General features: G+C 49.2%; 4 protein-coding genes across 4 annotated transcripts; 3 read left to right on the top strand and 1 right to left on the bottom strand.

The window, feature by feature from the left end:
- Positions 1-2,869: 2,869 nt before the first annotated feature.
- Positions 2,870-4,018, top strand: UCRPA7_3592 (hypothetical protein; the record flags this gene model as incomplete). The annotated part of the gene is made up of 5 exons (XM_007916059.1): positions 2,870-2,889; positions 2,939-3,169; positions 3,217-3,274; positions 3,880-3,903; positions 3,953-4,018. 5 exons carry the CDS (start codon positions 2,870-2,872, stop codon positions 4,016-4,018), a joined length of 399 nt encoding a protein of 132 aa, XP_007914250.1.
- A 2,909-nt stretch (positions 4,019-6,927) lies between these two features.
- UCRPA7_3593 (putative integral membrane protein) lies at positions 6,928-8,218 on the top strand (the record flags this gene model as incomplete). Its single annotated transcript, XM_007916160.1, has 3 exons — positions 6,928-7,095; positions 7,154-7,632; positions 7,693-8,218. 3 exons carry the CDS (start codon positions 6,928-6,930, stop codon positions 8,216-8,218), a joined length of 1,173 nt encoding a protein of 390 aa, XP_007914351.1.
- Positions 8,219-9,832: 1,614 nt separating this feature from the next.
- On the top strand, positions 9,833-10,855 carry UCRPA7_3594 (hypothetical protein; the record flags this gene model as incomplete). The annotated part of the gene is made up of 1 exon (XM_007916058.1): positions 9,833-10,855. The coding sequence occupies one exon, from the start codon at positions 9,833-9,835 to the stop codon at positions 10,853-10,855; it is 1,023 nt and encodes a 340-aa protein (XP_007914249.1).
- A 771-nt stretch (positions 10,856-11,626) lies between these two features.
- On the bottom strand, positions 11,627-13,017 carry UCRPA7_3595 (hypothetical protein; the record flags this gene model as incomplete). Its single annotated transcript, XM_007916157.1, has 2 exons — positions 11,627-12,505; positions 12,562-13,017. The coding sequence occupies 2 exons, from the start codon at positions 13,015-13,017 to the stop codon at positions 11,627-11,629; spliced, it is 1,335 nt and encodes a 444-aa protein (XP_007914348.1).
- Positions 13,018-21,907: the final 8,890 nt, after the last annotated feature.

A 21,907-nucleotide genomic window follows, 5' to 3' on the forward strand; every position in this document is an offset into this window, starting at 1 on the left:
TTACTATCTACTGCTGCCCCACGTAATAATTCACTTCCTTCGTAAATGTAAGGTACTCACGCGTGCTAGAGTCTTCGATTTCGTCGTTTCAACTCCAACATTCGTTATCGCCGGAGAAACTGCAACATACCCGGAATTGTACTGCGTTGCGACTAGCCCTTCGTTTGAGGGTACACCACCATGGACTGTCTCTGTCTCGGATGTGCGCTGGAATAGATGGAAGTCAACATGGACTGTAGCGGCAACCCCCACGAGTGTCATTTTTGACCCAGCCACCGACTTGCTTCTGGCACAAATGCCGACCGCAAAGTATGTAGTTCTGCAGGGTACGACCTGTGTCCCGAATTGTTGGACGCCGTGGACAGGGGGTCCTTTCCCAACGCCGACCCCTAGCCGCAGTGATGACCCCGGACTAGAGCAACTTGGCAAAGCTGTTGCGATCGGTGGTTCAATTGGTGGGTTTGTTGGGTTGCTCATATTAGGATGCTGTATTTGGTGTTGCGTCAAGGGGTGTTCTCCCACGCCCCGACGACCAGCTCCTATCATACTTGTCCCTATCGAGAATCCGGAACCGAAAACGCAAGAGCAACCGAGAAGCAAGCAACAGTCTGTTTGACCTTGGCGCGCATATATCCAAAGTTGTTCCACCTGATGATGCCATAATTGTTCAAATACCCTTGTTAATCTGCAAACTGGGCTCTAAGTGTCTGAATCATCAGCTATACCTAATATCAAGCTCTGCGCTCTGTAATCAATTGAAGATTTCGCAATTACTAAGTGAGTGATTTTCCACTGCAAAAAGTTCTGGCCGTCCGGAGGTGGGGACGGCGGCTGGTGGATGGAACCTGGTATCTGAGTTGACAAAGAAGGCTCTTTTAACCTTAACATTAAGCTCATTTTCTCGTTGTCAACAGCACATATGAATTATTGGCCACTAACTCATCGAACCATAGCTTCCGAACCTGTTCAACTTATTTGGCTCGGTATATCTCAGTGCGCACACAGCGACTCTTTGTAGTGCGTACCATCGATTTGCCCTGCTAAATGCTGCCAAGACTGAAGGATCAGTGAGGGGCTCGCTAGCACAGTGCTCGCTTGGGGAATTTCTACGCTTGTAGGGCGCCGGAAGAGGTCCTCGCCATGATACTCTACCGAGGCAGGATGTCCAGTGGTTCAGGCCCTCTATATAGTGGAGAATCTCCCCTCACTCTTGGGTCACTCAACCCCAGATTCCCCAGGAAGCAGAAGACAGGCTATGGTGATCACAGGTACCAAGTGGGCCACTTCCCCAGAAGTTGGCACTATCGGGAGTGTTTGTCCCGGATATGGCTTACAATGTTGCTCAATACAAGATTTGATTATTTCCGGAACAATAATAAGATGGCCAAATTACGTCGCGAATGTTGGACTTTGTCAATAGAGGGCTTGAGTGATTCAGCAAGCCTTAGTCGCCCGTCATGGCGTTCACTTCATTGTTTGCGGCTCTTCTGCTGTGTGATTTGGCTCGAGCAGCAATTGATAGGTAACTAATCGCCCTGTACACCAGAAGTATATGGATCGAAAAAATCTGATTGTCCCGGTAGACAAGGTGTAGTCTCTAGGTTCAACGTAATCCGCACAAGCCTGCCAGAGGTAATTGGAAACGAAACAACGCCTCTTCAAGTAGGGAATGGAGACTTCGCCTTCAACTTGGACAATACTGGCATGCAAACCTTTATACCGTTCAACACACTTTCAAGTTGGGGATGGCATAACGACTCATTGCCAGCAAATGGGTAAGCATTGAGCTGGACTCTCTTATACATTCTTAGTATGCTAATGGGATCCTTTAAGCGAGAAACTCAGCGACTATCACGGAGTGGATGTCTTAACTCATGGAAGAAACGTGACCTATGACCTTGAGGATCCAGATTTACCTGAAGTCTCGAAATGGTTGACGGCGAATCCCAATCGAGTTAACCTCGGCCGCATTGGTCTGAAGTACAAAGGCAATACTCTTGCCCAATCCCTCATAAAGGAACCTCGGCAAGAGTTGGACCTATGGAATGGAATCATTAATTCCACTTTCAATATCGATGGTGAAACTGTGGAAGTCATCACTCAGGGTGATTTCGAGTCGGATGCTGTGACATTCCAGATTCGGTCCATTCTTATCTCATCAGGCGACCTGCAGGTCGAATTCGACTTTCCTTACCCACCGAAGCATGTCGTGACTTCTAGTTCTGATTTCGAGATTTTTGCCGGGTCATACGATTACCCCCTGAACCACACTACATCAGTTGTGAACAAGACTACGGCTCGTGGAACTGCTCATATATATCATGAGATGGACGAAACAAAATATTTCGTGAATTTACGATGGCCATGCAATCTTCCCCTATCATTGCAGCGCAACGAACCGGCAGGCTCAAGTGCAGTAACAGCACATCGTTACACACTTGCTCCAGCGACTTCCAAAGATAGTTGCAATCAAGCTGATTCTTTGTCATTCACTGCTCATTTCTCATTGGAGGATCAAGTACCGGCCTTGCCATCTGCAATTCAGAGGCGTAATAGCGCCGGCTGGAACCAATACTGGAGTGAAGGCGGCTTTGTTGATGTCACTGAGTCAACCAATCCAAATGCTACTGAACTACAACGGCGCATTATCCTGACGCAGTATTATATGCGAATCAACAGTGCGGCCACCGGTCAGCCACCACAAGAGAGCGGACTTGTCAATAACGGATGGTGGGGGAAATTCCACCTCGAAATGGTGGTATGGCACTGCGGACACTGGGCAACATGGGGGCGGCAGCAATATTTCGACAGAATCTTTCCAGCGGTCTACGAGACATTGATGCCTACTTCTGTGGCGCGGGCAAAGCGAATGGGTTGGGAGGGCGCGAGGTACGATCTTCCCGGCAAAATTGATAGGACATGCTGACAACAATCTTAGATGGCCTAAAATGACAGAACTCGGCACAGGCGGCATCGGGCCAGGCGAGACAAGAGCATATTTGATGTGGCAGCAACCGCACCCCCTATATTTGGCGAAGCTGGCTTATCAAGCATCGCCGACTCGCGAGACACTCGAGCGATGGGATCGTGTTCTCACAGCTACGGCTGATTACATGGCTTCTTTCGCTTGGAAGAACGAGAGCTCGGGATACTATGACCTCGGACCACCGTGAGTGAGAAGCCGCCAAGCCTTACAGCGTGTTCTAACAGTTACAGATCGAAGGGTGTTACGGAGAACTCGTTTCCCCTGGAGACCCGAAATCTTGCATATGAAGTAGGTCCCCCGTGAAGTCACCATATCGATATGAAATAGCTGACCTGTAGATTGCCTATTGGCGTTGGGCTCTCGATGCGGCTCGCGAGTGGAAGGTTAAGCTAAGCCAACCGGTACCCGAATTATGGACCGAGGTTGCAGAAAACCTGGCGCCTCCACCAATAATTGACGGAATGTTTGCACCTTGGGAAGGATTGAATAGTTCGTGGTGGAAGGACCCGAGTCTGAGCAAAGACCCACGGAGTGTTATCATGCTTCAAGGAAGTGAGTGCACCAACTGAACTGTCTCATCGTGTCACCAGCGCCAACTTGGCTTGACAACACCTCTTGCTGACATGAAACAAATCAGTCCTTCCAGATACTCCGGCTGTTGATGCGGAAGTTGGACTAAGGACTTCAAACAAGATGTGGGAGGTATGGACTGATACAAACATACGTGGTTGGGGACGACCAGTTCTAGCAATAAATGCAGCTAGGGTCGGTAATCCCGATCGCGCTATCTACCATTTGACGAACTATGGGTATTGGAAGTTCGATGATGCTGGTATGTGCACTCGTTCTCAACCATGACCGTAACTGTAGTACTAATATTATTACCGCAACAGGCTATGCGCATCGTTCGGGGCCAAGTGAGTTGCATCTGCCTCTTTATATAACGTGCTGACTCATATCTTACAGGTCCTTCACCACCGCCGTACTTCCCTGGTGCTGCCAGTTTTCTTTATGCAGGTTAGTGGTCTCTAATGCATATTCTAGGCCAGTAATATCTAACTTGAAGTCATAGTCGGGTACATGGCTGCCGGTTGGGAGGGCTCGGAAGGTCATGCACCTGGATTCCCAAGTGATGGTACATGGGTCGTTAAACACGAAGGTCTTCTCAAGGCACTATAGACAACTGCTCTACAAAGCTCATGATACAGTGATGACCAATAAAATAAAACTTAAGACTGGCCATAATGCATGTCATAGAGTTGGCCAAGCTTTACTTATTGTTGAGTCAACCGCCCGTGTTGCTATTCCGTTGTGACAATTAGACAAGATACGAGCTTTCTTCTGCGCTCTCATGTTATCTACGTATCGCAACTGGAAAGCAGCACAACTTAGGGATAATTGAATTGATTTTATTCACTATGGGGCTATCTTGAGGAAAGTTTTGGCAAATTGCATTTCATTGTTGACCCCCTTTATTATAGGTCTATTGCTGTTCAATTCAGCTTAGTGCTAATGATTCGCTTAAATGTATCGATAAAAATAGCTCATCCCAGATACCAGTTACATCGACCGTATTTCGGGAGCTGCAGCTCAGCAGCGTTATTTGGCCATTTCATTTCATGCATCTTTCCACGGCCTTTATCTTGCTTATTTGTACTTAGTCACCATCTTCAACAAGGCTTCGCCAACCTCTTTCGGGTTTGTGGCGTTCAGATAATGTCCACCTTCTTCGATGAAAGAAAGCGTTGCTTCCTTTGACGAGGTGAACAGTTTGATCTGCTCTTTTGGAACAGTTGTGCCAAACGGCGCATCTTGAGTTCCCTGCTGTTGTTAGCGAATAATGCTAATACTTAACGCGATCTGAGCAAATCTGTACCTGTAGCCAGTATACGGGACAGGTGATGTCTCTAATTCTGAGAAGAAGACCATCTCTCTCCAATAAGCATCCAAGTGCCATCTTCGCCTTCTTCCGTCCTTCATCACCCTTATAGACGGACTTGAGTGTGTCTGTCCAGAACTGGATTGTCTCGGTAGTGACGCCTCCGCCAAAGCCAATGCTACCAACCATGCCGCACCAAACGTCATCGATAAGGAAGTCGGGAGTCGGAGTCGAGCTGCACCACTTGTCGTGGAAAGGTGATAGAAGGGTTTTCGGGTCCCAGCAGCCCTTGCTTCTCGAATCAGCAGATTCGTAGTCCATTGAGGTTCCTAGAAGGATAAGGCCGAGTATCTTTCATGCAGCCATGTCAGCTATTGTAATTATAGCGATGCTGTCGTTCATTGGGGACCAACCCTCTCCGGTGCAAGCAATGCCATACGAGTCACCATCCAGCCACCCTGGCTAGTCCCCAGTGCGAAAGCCTTCTCGATACCCAGCTTGTCCAATACTTGTAGGGCCATGATGGCCGTATCCCAGTATGTGAAATGCTCTGTTGGGCAGCTTGTCGCGCCGTGGCCAAGAGGCTCAATGGCGAGAAGATTTACAGCATCGGTAAGCTCTTTGCTATCGAATTGGGCTTTGTACAAGGAGACTGTTGTACACATCGAATTGATGAGCACGCATGTTGGCTTCTTGGGGTCGTACTCCCCTGAGAGGGCGTAGCCGGCCTTGATGCCGCCCAAGTGCGGGACCTCAACAGTGGTGGTAGCAGCCATCTTGGACGAGTTCTTGAGTGCTAATGCTGTACTCTAGAGTTTCAACGGAACGATCATCGGCATTGAGGGAATTTTCACACGGTGGCACAGAATGTTCTATATGGGAAGACAAAACCGCCTCAATGGAACCATGGCTTGATTCTGAGACACCGGTTGCGATTATCATCTACATTAGTTCATACATCCTGGTCCGGCCAAGAATTCCCCTCGTGCATTCGACTACCGATAACGTCGAAGACCGAGGCTACTCTGAGTAGCGCAGCGGCGAAGTCAGGAGGTGATAGGTAGAGTGGGGAAGCCAACGTCGTGCTGCGGCACTGGTGCCCCAAATTGGACCCGCTACGTACTCTAGTTTTCATGCCGACCGACGCAGTGGCTCCAGACACACCATTTGTGAAGATTCTACACTACGACCATTGCACACCGAATAGGAGCTAAATATAATGGACAAAAAACCCACCGGGAGGTGCGGGCCGTCGCCGTTTGTCTCGGCTAGTCACGAGTGGAGATGTTCCGAACGGTCTAGAGATGAAGAAAACGTGAAAAACGTCAAATGCTACGGTGGGCTCTAACACCACCAATCCATCCATTTGTAAAAGTCGCGCGATATGAGGTTGGGCTGCGATCTTATCATATGCATCCATCTCGAGAATGCTTGCTGCATTGGGACATCACTTACATATTACTACACGGATCCTCCGGGTCAGAACCCTGCTAAAATTTGCAGCACCCCGGCGTACCTTGCACCGCCAAGCAAAAACTCAGAGATCTTACCAATGCCTACCTGCGGTTTTGGTTGGGTAAGAACTGCCGTCCCAGACCCAGGATTTCCCCTGGTAAACCTGGACTTTTATCAAGTGGAGATGGTCCGCTTCGCTGAACTTAGACCACTAGCTCGGCATCGGTCCACCTTGATGTCCATAATAGCGCAACGGTCCACATGCTGAAGGCGGAAAGAATCTGCAGTGGACAGGCCACTTCCAGAATGCGAGTCGTTGGGAGACCTTGCCATTCTTGCAGAGATCTGCTAATGTCCATGCACTGCTCATACTTGCTAGGAGAATCTTCTTCTTCAACCCCTGATCTCGGAGATGTTTGGAGGCCCGTTTCCTGATGCTTGGTGCCCGGCAGTCGTTTCAGGAGACAAGGACTAGAGTGGGCGAGTCTGATATTCTTATATTCAAAGTCTCAATGCCGCCAGCGTCGACGAGCCGCCGTCTTCCTTCCAACAGGTACTAGCCGTTCCGTGACATCTTCCAGTAGTCAATTCGTGTCTCTCGACAAACATGGAAGGAATTAAAGGATATGACCCCAACAACCTCCAGCCATGGACTGTGGAAGTCGTCGTCTCGATGACTGTTCTTGCTGTCATCTCTGTCGGCCTACGGCTGCTCAGTCGACATTTGAAGGCTCAACAGCTTTGGTGGGATGACTGGATGATAATCTTTTCATTGGTATGCACCCACATCCACCGACATACGTTCAGTACTGAACTAATGTGTATATCTGTAGGCATGGAATCTTGTTGTCGTTGGCTTCATCTTCGCCATGTACGGTGCCGGGATGGGCATACATGCAGACAAGGTGCCCTTAGACCAAATAGTCCTCATGGCCAAGTTCCTCCTCGTTGCGGAGATTCTTTACGCTTGGAACCTGTGTTGGACGAAGATCAGCCTCCTCCTGATGTACTATCGCATCTTCCGTTTCCCGTTCTTCAAGAGAATGGCTTACGCCATCGGTGCATTCATCATTGCATGGGGCATCACGATCACCTTCCTCTTCATCTTCATCTGTGTCCCTGTTCAAAAGCTCTGGTATACAGATCTTCCAGGACATTGCATCAACCAGGTCGGCACGTGGATTGCTAATGCTGCATCGACGATTGTGACGGATCTTGCCATCCTGGTGCTCCCTATCCCTCAAGTCTGGAAGTTACAGCTACGCAAGCCCGAGAAAATTGCCCTCACCTTTGCCTTCTGCCTAGGCTTCTTGTAAGTATCTCCTCTGAATCTGTCTAATGGGTATGGATTGAAGATGCTGACTCTCTGCAGCGTTGTGTTTGCATCAGCCTATCGATTTAGTGTCCTCTTTTCCTATAGCAATGCCGACCCGACATACACACTCGCGCCTACCGTAGGCTGGACGTCAATCGAGATGTCCGCCGGCATCGTCTCAGCCTGTCTGCCCACACTCCGACCTGTGCTGCTCCTTTTCGGCCGTACTCTGGGAGTCAAGGGAAGCATTTTCCGCAGTGGCGCGGCCTCGGCGGCGTTTTCAAAGAATCACGGCCAGTCAGCCAGCCGTGGGACTCGATCGACTGGTGATCGAACAGACGCGGAGCTCGTGAACTCTAAAAAGGGCAAGTCGGGAGCGTTCTACCGCTTGGACGATGACAATCTCTCCGGCGAGACAACTGCAGACGGTCTGCCCGTTGACGCAAAACTGCGCCCTGATCACGGGTACGGCTATACCGTCACCAGCAAGCCGGGCAAAGGAGAGGGGGACAGTCTGAGTGGTGATGAAATCCCGCTTCAAGGCATCCGTGTTCACACAGACTTTAAACACTCCACAAGTTAAAAGATATCTACCTGGAGATGATGCACATGTATGAGTCCAAGAATTGTACTATACTATGATCCTGTTCTGTACAATAGCGTTCGTCTTGGTCGAGCAGCAACGTTTAGCACTTCTGAGTCAAAGATCGATAAGCAACCAGTGTATCTTCTCTAGAAATTTCTTTGATGTCATAAATGTGAATGGAGCTCATGAATTCCTCAATATGAAGGCCCACAGTAGATGTTCAGGTGATATTGTCTCAATCGATAGGTCGACCTCGCATCTAGGAGGGTTTGTAAAGCATGCCGTATGGAATACTTTCGAGCATGCCTCTCGATGCAGCGGTGCGTCTTTGATAGATATGATATAATAAATGCATGAAAGTCAATTGGAGCCTAGATTCTTAGATGATGTTAGAGACTTGCCTTAGGATCTCGGAGAGCACCGAGGTAGATATGAGAGACTTCAAGGAGACGAACGTGTCATCGACATTAAGCATCCTCGACACGGAGCCTAATTAGGTAGGCTCCCAACTGCCTAGAGAGAACCTACACGAAGGACGCGGGGTACTGTACAAACGTGAGTACCTAACTAGATACCTCGCCCAGGAGGTAGATATCTGTCTGGTATCCAAGCAGCCGGTTCGCGCCCCACCAAGATTTCTCTAACCCGATTCGCATTAGCCCCACGGCAATCATATATCCTTGATAGCAAACCTTCAACCTCTTACTCCGTCACTCACGAACATCATTCATCAACAACGATTCTATCGCCACCAAGAGCCCCAAGTACGCGCAAAGTCTATCACCGGAGATGCCAGGCGCTGGTGATGACGCGTCCTCGCAAACGAGCTCAAGCTCAGCTGAGGACCGAGGATTTTCCGTTGCGATGGAAGGCAACAGCTCCCCGTCTGAATCTGATTCTTACGATGACGAGTCACGCCTCGCGAATGAGATCTACCAAGCAAATCTTCTTCACTTAGAAGCTTCCGAGGATGATGGTAGCTCGGATTCAGAATCGGAGGATGTCGTGCACTATTCATTTCCCCAGTTCATGCGCTTGCCCGTTGAACTCCGCAGACAGGTCTGGAAGGCCTTTTGCCCGGATGTGGTACAGCCCGGACGCGTCTTCCGCTTCATGGTCTCCAGGCTCCCACGTTCAGGTCCGATGATGGTGTGGGAACATCCCCAACTTGATAAGCAGCTTGAGCCAACGCGGGCTTTGCTGGCTGTTCATCATGAGTCCAGAGAACTCGCTTTGAAGGCACTCCCTGACACATTAGCCATTCGTGAAGGGCGCAAGATAATACATTTCAATAAAGAAACTGACGTCGCACTGTTCAATCAGTATGACCGAGGTTTTGGCGGAATGAGCCTTGCAGAGGACCTCGCGATCCCGGGGTTTTCTGAGCACATCAAGTACATTGCCCTGCAGGCTTTCGATTTCAACAGCTGTCTGGCACATGGGTTTGAAGAAGAGCCATTATTTTGGACTAGCCTCGAGACGGTGTTCTTTGCGCTCGAAGACTCGGAATGTCAGACTCGCCAACTGTGGTGGTGCCCATCCAAATCGGCCACCCAGTATTTGATACAGGACGTCGAGGAGGATACCATATTCAATCTTACATTTGACATCATGTACTGCTGGCCCAACTTCAAAGACCACCCCGACTTTGCTGTGGACAAGATTCCACGGAGTGATGTGCTCTCATCCGCAATGGAAGTCAGCGCAGAATTTGGCGAGACCCTTTCCTTCGCTGAAATTGATGAAGAGGCGAATCGGCAAGGTGTTAGTATCTGGCCCATGATCATCTTCGAGGGCGATAAAGCGATGAATCGATTCCACGCCTTGGCTATGATGGATGAGACTCAGGAGTACGTGGACAGCGATGAGGGCCATACAGATGCCTCTGACCAGGAACCTGGGACGGACTTAGACGAGTACGAAAGCGACGGAATTGATGACGATGACATCAATGAATATTCGTCAGGCGATGATGACGAAGACGACTTGGCAGTTCTGCCCATGAGCGACGATCTGTCTACTGCAGGAGACTTCTCGCCCTCCGGCGAGCATGCTATTGAGGGTGCAGATGCTGGTCTCAATGCCTACCCGCAAGCTCAGTTTTCCAGCCCCGAAGCCGAGTCAGACACCGCGCGCGACATCGACAGCTCGGAATCTGATGAAGCGCCCGCTCGAGCTCCTAAGCGACGCAAACGCCGTGCAGTGGCCTCCAGCTCAGAAGACGACTCAGGCGAGGACGTGCCTAGAAAGCGGGCTCGCACTGGAAGCCGTAGAGCTGCTATCGTTTCAGACGAGGACGATGATCGGAATTCTGTAGATGACGTCGCCAACCCTCCACGGGCGCAGAAACAAACATCTGAGGAGGGTTCCGATTCGGACTCGGACGATGAACCAGTTCCTTCGCGTCCGATGTCTCTGGCTGAACGACTTCAGCTCAACCGCATTCAGAACCCAGTCTCAGGCTCTGATGACGAATCCAGCTCCTCGGCTGTTCCTAGCATTAGAGACTACGGTGACTTTCAGGATGATGACCAGAGCGTTGACACGGGCGATCCAGGTAGTGAGGAAGAGGCACTGTCGGAAGATGCATTGATCGATGGTCAAGCGGAAGAGTCAGATGATGATAGTTGGTGAGACACAGGACACCGGTTCTCAGCTATGGAGGCATGGTCCATCTTGCAGAGTAATTTGTATCATTATGGATCAAGGAAACAACTGGGTCGCATTTCACTCTCGAGGACGAGATGAAAGTTAATAGGAAAGGCAACGTATTAGAGATCTAGGAAAAGTACGCAAGCAGCTTGCCTGCCGGATTTGCTCATTCAGGCAAAGTTTCTGTGACGTGATGCATCTACCAAGCTTGATCCTGCTATAACGAAACCCGTGACCTAGCTTTGACAAGCCCGAGACTGCACGAGGTCATTGTCGAAGCATAACCCGAACTCCTCAAGGAGCAAGCAAGGTGATCAGGTGAGCCATTGCTAGTCCAGCCCCACGCGTTCCTATTGCGATGTCCCAAAAGGGGTCAAAAGCCTTCTATAAAGTCCGCATTCGCCATTGTCGCTTCCTTTACGACTCATGCGCGTGTTTTAGAGTATTCCGACCAGCACTCAGCCGTGGAGAGTGCAGCACCTGCTTTAGATAATGGGTCCAACCACCAAGGCCTAAGAGGCGCTTTAGAATGATGGTCTGTCGATTCTTGGAGCTAGAAAAGAAAAGAAAACTATCGTCGCTTCGTTTCAGGGTATCTTCTAAGAAACAAGAAAAACAAATGTTTGTAGAGTCTTGCCGAGATTGAGGCAAGCTGTAGGCATGAAGGACGGCCGAAATGCAGAGTGACCGTAGGACTGATCGTCTTTCACCTACGGCACGCCGGCATAGGAATCGAGCACTGAGAAGGTGAACTTATGAGTCTGAATCGTCTCTAGCTCGATAGCAGCCGCGGATGGACTTCAGCGCTGCCCAAGCGTTCTTTGCTGTCTTTGAAGCACGGCCGGGCTTGTTGTGGTTCTCCTGAACAGGGTCCTGCTCCTGCCCGGGCTCGACAAGTTCAACGACCCCTACATCGCGGAGACGAAGTTGAGGCTGGTAGTAATCGGCCTCGGTACGAAGGCCTATGTCTCGGAGTATATCGATAGCATCATAGCGGCCGAGTCCCAAGGTGGCGTTTACGGCCTTGAGCGCAGCGTTCTCTGCCCGGTACGGATTGTCTCGGCAGGCTTCGACCAGGCTGCAAACCACTCTTGTCCACATGCAGATTGCCTCAATGTCGACTGTTCCTTCATGCTGACGGAACTCGATCGTACGTGGGACCAGTGACTCGTCATCGTTCTGGAAGCGGAGGTTCCTGAAGTTGTAGGCGAGCCTCTTGCCTTCGAAGCCGGGATTCACATGAAACATGTACCCGAGCAGTTCATCGATGGTCTTCGTCTCCTTGAGCTGCTGTAATCCGCACCAGATCATGAGCGGATCTTGAATCCAGCTATCATAGAAAGCCTCTCTCCGCATGTAATAGGCCGGATCGTTTGACCAGCGAGAGCCCGGTGTTTCGCGAAAGAACGGTCTAGCAACAGACTGGAGCGTTGGAGCAAATGGTCCCTTGTAGCGCATGATTTCTCTGGTGTGTGCCAGAGTTGCAAAGTGGTGTAAGCCAAGCGAGTAAAGGTGAGCAGGACCGCGGTGGACGGGGTGTAAACAGTCAAGGAGAGCGGAGCCCGACCAGAGGAGAGATGCAATGGATTGAAGCCATGCGAGGTCATATCCCTTGTCACCGTTTCCGACGTGCTTCGATCGTGAGTTAGTATAGTGCTTCAAAGAATAGCTATGATCTTCCGACATACCACATGAAGCCCGCAAGAGGCGTTGACACTGACATCGAACGCCTCGAACAGAGCTGATAGTACTTCATTGATCAAGCCCAAGGAAGACGGAATGAAAGGAAGCACAGGGGTGCTCAGTTCGATGCCGATTGGAGTGTCCTTGTCATTGGGAGCTTGCTCGACTTCAATGGAAGCATCTCCTTTCACAAGAAAGTAATCATCGTATGCGCCTCGATCCTTGTAGTGTCCCTTGGCAGGGAATCTGTCTCTGAGCGCTCCTGTAGTATCAATCTGAACTCGTTCCCACATCGTCATAGCCTTGATGTTCTTCTCTCTGAGGAAGACGGCGATGTGTCTATCTGGGATCCTCAATGGCGTGCGTTGATTCTGACAGACCTTAGGGTCCCATTCGACGCTCATAGAAGCCGGCAACTCTTTGAGATGTCCATAAGGGCCCTTGGTGGCAGACACAATCATCTCAATCTCAATACCGAAAGTTACGGCTTCTGTAGAGTGTGGTGCCCTACCGGCCGACGATCGTGAGGCTGAAGGCCGTACGTACGTCAGAACGTATTGACTGCTTCCTGATGACCTCAGCGGCCAGTCCGAAGACGGTGCTTCGGCCATGATTGGGGATGGAAACGCTGTAGACGATGTTCTAAGAGGCGCTGACAAGGAGCTGAGGGTAGGGCAAGTGAGCTTCGTTATAGTTGAACGTAATCTTGGTCGTTGACTATGTAGTGACAGTCGATACCACGGCGGCGGTACTTTCATTCCAGTTGCTATCAAAGAGTCGCGATATAGCAGGGGAGAAGGAGGACAAAAAGCAACGAAGAAAACTTCGAGGGATCAAGGTTGGTTGCCTTGGGAAGTTTTCTGGGGAGAAATCTGCCACAAGAACTACCTCACATCTTTGGATCCTTAGGCTGCTTCAATGGTCCTACAGAAGTCCGGACCGGGCTGTATGATGTGAATATGGCTTACTCTACTGTTAACAAGTGATATTTTGACAGCTCAAACAATCATCTCGAGCACTATTCTGCTTCTAGTGAGTTCTATCAGCAAATTACATTGTTCGCAACAACATCTTGTTGTGAGCATGAGGTAGAGTTTTGTCTTCATTGAGCTCCTAAAGGGAGCTACAAAGGTGATAGAGGCTTGGATAGAGCTCTGGATATCCATATTTCCAACACAAGCTAACGTATTATAGACTAGAAAGAAGAGACTTGATATCACGTTTCAAGATTTACCCACACGGGTCCCGATTAATCTACATAAACGTTCTATTGGGGTTACATTCATGGCTATCTCATAAGTCATAGACATTGTACAGCCCCCGGCAAGCCCACGATCATATTTCACAAATAAGCTATTCCCAAGAAGCATTGAACATATCTGACATCCAGAAGTCACCGAACATCTCGTTTTGAAAATGGCCCATGGCCTGATCTCCAACGCTGATTTCCTGGGGACTATTCACCTCTGCAAGCCAAGCGATCCTTAAAGTTGTCAGTACTTTGATACTGAAGCTCCAGCACTCGTCTGTAATTTCGAGTGATCCCGTTACCGGCATCGTCCTCAAACCTTCAAACAAATTGATAATTCTGTCGCAAGTGGGGATCAGGTCAAGCGGCGCGGAGATGGCCTTTCTGTCCCATGCTGGATCCTCGGTTGTAGATGGACGGTGTAAACATGCCATTACACGAATGAGATTTTGGAATGTAGTTAGGGACAAGTTTGCAAAAGAGCTCATGGGAACTGAAAAGAAGACATCAAGCCATGCCTTGATAGAGTTGAGGCAGCGTTGATAGGTATCAAAGCGCTGTAGGTCGGGCTCGTTCCAGGGCAAAGCTGGTTTGTGTATTGCGGATTCATTGATTAGAAGTTCGACAAAGTGGAATAAACCCCGGATCACGGCTATGAATGTTAGCGAGTGTGCATTGTTCGTAATGAGGATGAGTATTGCCCTGACGTACGGTTGTTGGTTTCTGCCCCTTTATTTAGATCTTAGAGATGTGATCGACTCGCGGAAAGGTAAAGGGCAGGAGGAGTCGCGCCCGTTGCCGACCAGCCGGCATGATGGATTTGATTAATGACCAACTGCATCTTGACTTGGGCAATTAAGACCTTGTCTTGAGATGGCGTACTATTATTTGCGAGCTGAACCAAATAGTCGTCGAAAGCCGAAGACCAATGCAGGCTATCGTTGAGCTTGAAGCCGAAGGAAAGCCTACAATATAGTCAGAATCGTAGATACAAATGAGACTGGTAAGAGCAGAGAGCTTACATGGAATTCAGAACAAATGCGCCCAACACAGCTCATCGCTCTTCATCGGTGCGCCGCTTCCGGGAAGCTGGGAATCGAACTGGGCCATTCTCCTTGATGATAAGGCAGACTGGCGTAGAATTGGTGAAGTTATCTTCCGGCTTCTGGAGACCTAAGTCGCAGACAACTGTGGCAATGAGTCGTATAAAGAGGGAGATATACTTCCTATCTCCCAATCGTAGGTGCGACCTGTATGGAGTCACCGGTGTCAATGCCGGGTTCTGTAGACGACATACTCAAGCAGGATGAATGCTCACCAAGCAACTAAGGTGAGGAGCCCAAGCAGGAGATCCAAGCTCTTCTCTCTGTTGATTATGATCTTCTGTATGACAATGTTTCTCGCCTGATCTCCTTGGGCAGCCCGTCTCTTCGGCGAGGAAGACATTGTGCTCATGATGTTCAGCAACAAAAACGGACGGGTATCTCGAAGCTGCAAGGAGGTTACATGTGAAGGGACATGTATGAAGGGAAAGACGAGCTATCGTTACTGTAAGCCTTTGCTCATCTGCCTGCAGTGACGGTTTCGTAGATGGAGAAGGTCCAATGGAGGGGGAAAACTCACGATCCTCTCGTCCCGAAACCTCTTCAGCATCTCTTCTGCTTCTGATAGGGACGATTCGTCGTCATAAGAGAAGACCGAGATTGGTGTCGCATTGATTGTGAATAATGTGTTTGAAACCCAATCCCCGTGCCTCTCATCGTCGGCATGCGCAGGTTCCAAAACCGCTGATGTCAGGGAATTTGGCCCAGCAAGTGATATTGGATCACGAGGTTCACTGTCTTCGACTTCTGAGTCTGCATTGGTGAGATCTATATCTTGAGCCTTCGATCTGCTTTGGGTTTTCAAAATAGACACCATTTCGTTCAGTCTTTCCTCAATTCGAGCCACGCGTGTTCCAGCATGCCGTTTCCCGCCGCGCGGTCTTGCGGACGTAGATGGAGAACAGGCCTTGTTCAGTCGTTGGCATCTAGATTCATTAGCTTATATCACTATACCATGATATGCCTGCCTCTTGCTCGTGTTGAAAAATCAGCGTAATTTAGGAGAGGAAGAGCCCCGTCTCTCTCTTGCCCCCTTTCATCGCCGGCTTGTGGTCATGGCAGGAGCAGGAAGCAGTAAGATCGATTGTAACGAAGGATAGGCATGAAAAGACAAAAGGCAAAGCAGGGCAGGTACCTTTCATAGACGCCAGGATCGGTACGGAAAGTGCATTTCGACTTGACATGGGCGCAATTAGTGCAAGCTCGCCTCGAGCCGGTCAGGGCCAGCTCCGCTGGGGTAAGATTGTGTCTGTCCACTGGTTAAAGTTAGATACATAATCTCTCCGGTGTGAAAATGCCTCAGCTCACCTGGTCATTATCCTTCAGAGCATTTTAGCGCAAAACAGTTGGAGCATACAATGTGGAAGGAAGGTAGGAGGCTCCGGTGGTCGATCGAGTCGGAAATGTACCTCACTGCGGCGTATGACTTATGTCAGTTGGCGCTGGAAAGAATTGTCTTGCGGCGGAAATTGGGGGCCATGTGAAGAGCGGGTCCGAAGACTAGACATTCTTCTTGACCTAGATCATCACCCCATAAATCCTTAGTGACACCTGAACAGTCATCCTTCTTTGATAGGCCGGCGGATAGTACCAGAATTTGCACTCCTATTCCGTGTTTGTGGATAGGCTTGTAAAATGAACATTTGACTGATTGACAAAGGTTGAGTGATTATTTGTAAATATCCTCAAATTCGGAGGCTGTGACAATGCTGTGAATTAATGGACAAGACTTGTCTTTTCTCTATAAAAATCTCCATATTGCATATATCGATTCACACTTGGTAATAAGGTGCTTTTCTACACTTCGAATTATGGAGGAAAAGCCAAAGATTACCAGCCGGCCATGGACACCAAAGATCAGCCCAGAACAACCTCCAGTAGGTTGCAACAACATATGAATAGTGTTGGTGCGGATACTACTCCCCCACGAGCCAGCAGTGAGAAGGTCCATCAAATAGAGTGTCATCTGGCACCTGAAAATGCAGACCATTCAAAGGAAAATACAGACAATGAACAACAATTCGTTTCAGGCGCCAAGTTAGCCCTCGCACTTGTCGTAGTATACCTTGCCTGCTTTTTGATGCTTCTGGATACCTCCATTGTTGGAACGGTCAGTAATCCGCCTACCTTGACACGAACGCATAAGCAAGAAAGCCCACCTCTGTGCTTGTCTCAATCAGGCCGTCTAACGACTGAATTATACCAGGCAATCCCAAGATTACGGATGAATTCCAGTCCATCGACGATATTGAATGGTACGGAAGCGCTTACGACTTGGGAAGGTATGTAGCGGCAATTCTATCGGGGATCCCCTAAACATCAACTGAAAAGTATATGCCATGAAGGGATCGCTAACCCCAGCTCAGATAGCGCAGCTCTCCAGCCCCTGACAGGAAAAATATACCATCATTTTCGCCTTAAGGTTGGACCATGCCTTCCAAGATACGAGTGATCTTTACTAATGCATTTAGAGGTCATTTCTGGTATACTTTGCAGTATCGAGCTCGGCTCAGTGCTCTGCGGTGCAGCGCAATTGTCCACGATGCTAATTGTCGGTCGAGCGGTGGCTGGTGCCGGGACTTCAGGTTTGCTAAACGGTGGTGTCAACATAGTATTGGCCTCAGTGCCATTGCAACGACGTCCTCGTAAGTCTCCCAGAAGCGGCAACAGCCCCTACTGGCCGATGCTTTTCCTAACACGATTGTAGCTCTGATAGGGATGATGATGAGAAGTAAGTCATTACACATGACCTGAAAGTCCTGTTTGTCATCATCCTGCTGACATTTTACAAGTCACTCAGCTTGGCAACGTCGTCGCACCCCTAATAGGAGGAGCATTCACGAGCGGTTATACATGGCGTTGGTGTAAGTGTTGTGTCAAGAGATGAGCTATAGACCTTGAAATCAATAATCTGACATGCGATTCAGGCTTCTACATCAACCTTCCACTAGAAGTCTTAGTTGCGGTTCCCATTATGCTTACACGCATCGCGGAACTAGTCCCGAAGAAACCTACTGTGTAAATTCTGCCGAAGATACATCATCATCTGGATTTGATTGGATTTCTTTTGCTTGCTGGTGCTACAATAGAGTTTCTTCTAGCTCTTCAATATGGCGGAAATCGGTTTTCTTGGAACTCCTCCCAAGTTATTGGACTTTTTGTTGGGGCAGGTGTGACAATCCTCTTCTGGATTGTATGGAATCACAAGAAGGGAGAGGAAGCTTTGCTCCCGTTCTACATAATCAAGCGAAAAGTCATTTGGGCCAATGCCTTGAATTACTCATTTTTAATGGCGACACTCTTCGGTTCTTCGTTTTATCTCCCTATCTACTTTCAGGCGGTAAAAGGGGTGAATGCAATCATGGGTGGAGTGTTCCTTCTCCGAACGATTCTTCCACAGCTTCTCCTCGCCGTACTCTCTGGCGTGCTTGGTAAGGATTTTCTGTTTGATAATGCTTCATCGCGAAATTTGCTCACAATTTTCTTCTCTTGTTTAGTCACCCGTGTTGGCCGTGTCCCGCCATCTGCGATCTACGCAGCTACTCTCACGGCCGTGGGCAGCGGCCTATTTGCTCTATTTCAACCGCACACTCCTACAGGGAAATGGGTGGGATATCATATATTAACTGGTGCAGGGCGTGGTGTTAGCTTTCAGATGGTGGGTCACTTCACATGATCCTTGAATGGCCATGACTGACGTATTCAAACCTCGTCTTAGCCAATTGCGGCCACTCAATATGCCGTCTCACAACAAGAATTGTCTATCGCTATGGCCTTCTTAGTTTGGGCACAGTATATGGACCAACGATTTTTCTAACTGTATACAACACTATCTTCACCAATAGTCTGAAGACTCAACTGGCTGAAAACGCACCCGATGAGAATGCGACGACTATCATTACGCGGGCGCCACGAAATTCCGAGATGTTGTCGATGCTTCGGACCTGCCAGGGGTTCTCGTTGCCTACTCCAACAGTCTCGATCGTGTCTTCTATTTGGTTGCTGACGCCGGGTGTGTAGCGTTCGTAGCTGCATTTAGTATGCGCTGGAAGGATATCCGAAAGAATGGCAGTAACCTCGTCGTATGAAAGAGTATTCGACATGAATCCATGATGTAAGTGCTATACCTGCTTCTAGCTCCGGATACTCAGATCTCTTATACAGATTCTACTCAATGCATCATATATGGATTACAACGGACAGAAGCATAGGAGTTGAATTTGGACCAGACTAGGTCAAATTTAGATTATATTCGGCCACGCCCGTTACAGTGATATTCAAGAGGGCGTCTAGGGCTCTACAACGTACAAGTCTAGTTCATCATGCAGATAGTCACATCAGGGGCTTCTGTGTCTTGAATCGTCAAGCTAAAAGGACAGCAGCTCACGAAATACGCGTGCTTCGTCTATATTAAGAAGCGCACAACAGATCGAAGCTACGAGTCTGTGATGATGTAATCAACTCTCCATGTCGAATGAGATTCGATATCAAACTACGGCGCCGGCGGAAAGTCTAACTTCCCAACTATACCAGGCTGGATTCAAATGTTGTCCCGCCCCGGCGCGTGGGCTCAAGAGCATCGGATATACCGCAGATAAATGTGACTGATCATTTTATGCCTTGAGAGGCAATAGGTTTCGGTCTAGTAGGTCCTCCGATCTTGATCCTAGCCCAGAATGTTGGAGATGCTGCGCCTCTGTTCTGTAAATCTTTCTCTTTGCACGGTATTCAACTGCTATTTTATAAAGACAAGATACTGTACGTCACCAACACTTACAGCATACTGCACAATTCCTCAGCATCTTCAGCTCAAGCTTATCTTACAACCAACAGCACACGATACACCGCACGAACCATGCCTACTAATACGGCTGTATACCTCCTCGCCGTTGGCCAGCCTTTGGAAGTGAAGGAGGCTCTTTACCCTGAACCCGGTGAAAATGAGATCATCGTCCACAATAAGGCAGTCGTTATTAACCTCATCGACATTGCCTATCAGAAAATGGGGCCATCTGTATTCCCCTGGTTAAAAATACCAGGCGTCATCGGCTCGGACGTTGCGGGTGAAGTCGTCGCAATCGGTCCTAGCGTGAGCCACTTCGCTGTTGGTGATCGTGTGGTGGGACACGTCTCTGGTGCTTTTCAAGCATATTCTACCATGTCGGATCATATGGCTACCATCATCCCAGCCACCATCCCCTATGAGCAAGCGGCTGTCATTCCACTAGGATATACGACAGCAGTGCTAGGCCTCTTCCATCAGAATTACTTGGCGCTCGAACGACCGGGCGTGGAAGTCAAACCCTCTGGGAAGACTATTCTGATCTGGGGTTGCTCAACCAGTGTTGGCAGCAATGCAATACAAGCCGCCGTGTTAGCGGGGAACGAGGTCATCACTACAGCATCACCAAAGAATTTCGATTACATGAAGGCGCTCGGGGCTGCTGAAGTGTTTGAATACAACAGCCCAACCATAAAAGACGAATTGCTCACTGCCTTCAAAGGCAAGATCTGCGCTGGTGCGGTGGCCATTGCCAGCGTTGATGCACAGAGCCGCAATGCCGCAGCGACTGCATATATTGAAGTTGTAGCTGGGTCTGAGGGAACCAAATTCGTCGCCTTGAACATGCCACCACCACCGAGTGGCTTGCCTAATGGCGTGAAGGCCAACTTCGTCAACGCCACAGTGTTACGCAGCGAGCGGGAGTTTGGCTATAAAGTTTACGGCCAGTACCTATCAGCAGCGCTGGCTGCGGGCAATTTCAAGCCAGCTCCCGAGGTCCAAGTCGTTGGCAAGGGACTTGAGGCTCTGCAACCGGCGATGGATCAATTAGGAAGGGGAGTTCGGCTAAGAAGCTTGTTATCACGCTATGACTCAAGGAGAATTGGTGACGTATTTTGTTTGTAGACTATTTCGATGCACAAACAATGAGAAACGCATCACATTTGTAATCGATGTTAATCATGGACTGAAGAAAGAGCTGGATGTGCACATATTCATTACTGGACGGGTGTACATTCGGAACGTACTGACGGCTCCGTCATCCCCTGGGCTACTATCCGGGTCCGGTCTAATCGACATTCTGAGCCCCTATGAATGCGACGCAATATATGAGCCCCGCCGGCAGTGATGCCTACAAGGAATGCAAAATTGACGACCGGAGCTAACAGATGCGGAGCGGACATGCGGCTCCGTGGCCGTTGAGTTGCTGATTGATGCTCAACATGAAAGGACAGTGAATGTTGCTGCAATCAGCATCGTGAATGTGACACTCTTGCGCGAGAGGCCGAGCAGCGTTGAGGGAAAGATTGTCATTAGGAGAATCCATGAGGAAGGCCTGGAAACCTGGAAACGCCTGGGATATTCGAAAGGGTATCCATGCGATCCCTAACGCAGATAAATGCCCGAGTAATTTTACTGGATAATTTCACCAGGTGCAGTGCTCACTCAGGCTGACATGCTAATATATCTCAAGCACCCCTCATTCCACCAGCGTTTCCAGGGAGGTGGGCCCGTGTCTAAGTAGTACCTGCAAATGGCAGTAACCTTCAAAATGGCGGCATACATGTGGTGGAATAAATCGGAGCCCCTCTGTTATGTAACTTCTGTGGAGATGAAATCGAACAATTGTGTAGTCCTTGAGAATACGAATAAAAGTGATCCAGATAACGAATACAAGCTCGCCACTGCTCCCTAGTTATTAAGCCATAATACCGTAACTCTGTTCATGGCGTGCCCGTACCTCGTCGCTGAGCTCAACCCATTCCTTTCGTCGCTATAGCGTTGCGCTGCTTCAAAATGAACAAACTTCTTTCCCATGTACTCCTAAGCTTTTTGGCATTGAGCCCACTGCCCACTTTCGCTCAGCTGAATGGAAGTGTTGGTCCTACGACCACTACCGCCGCGAAGAGGGCCAAAAAGGTCTGCAATGTGCTCGACTATGGTGCAAAAGCAGACAAAAGCACCGATCTCGGTCCAGCTCTGAGTAAAGCATGGAC

The sequence above is a fragment of the Phaeoacremonium minimum genome, assembly GCF_000392275.1.
Source record: "Phaeoacremonium minimum UCRPA7 unplaced genomic scaffold PA7_03_scaffold_288, whole genome shotgun sequence".
Taxonomy (NCBI): Eukaryota; Fungi; Ascomycota; class Sordariomycetes; order Togniniales; family Togniniaceae; genus Phaeoacremonium; species Phaeoacremonium minimum.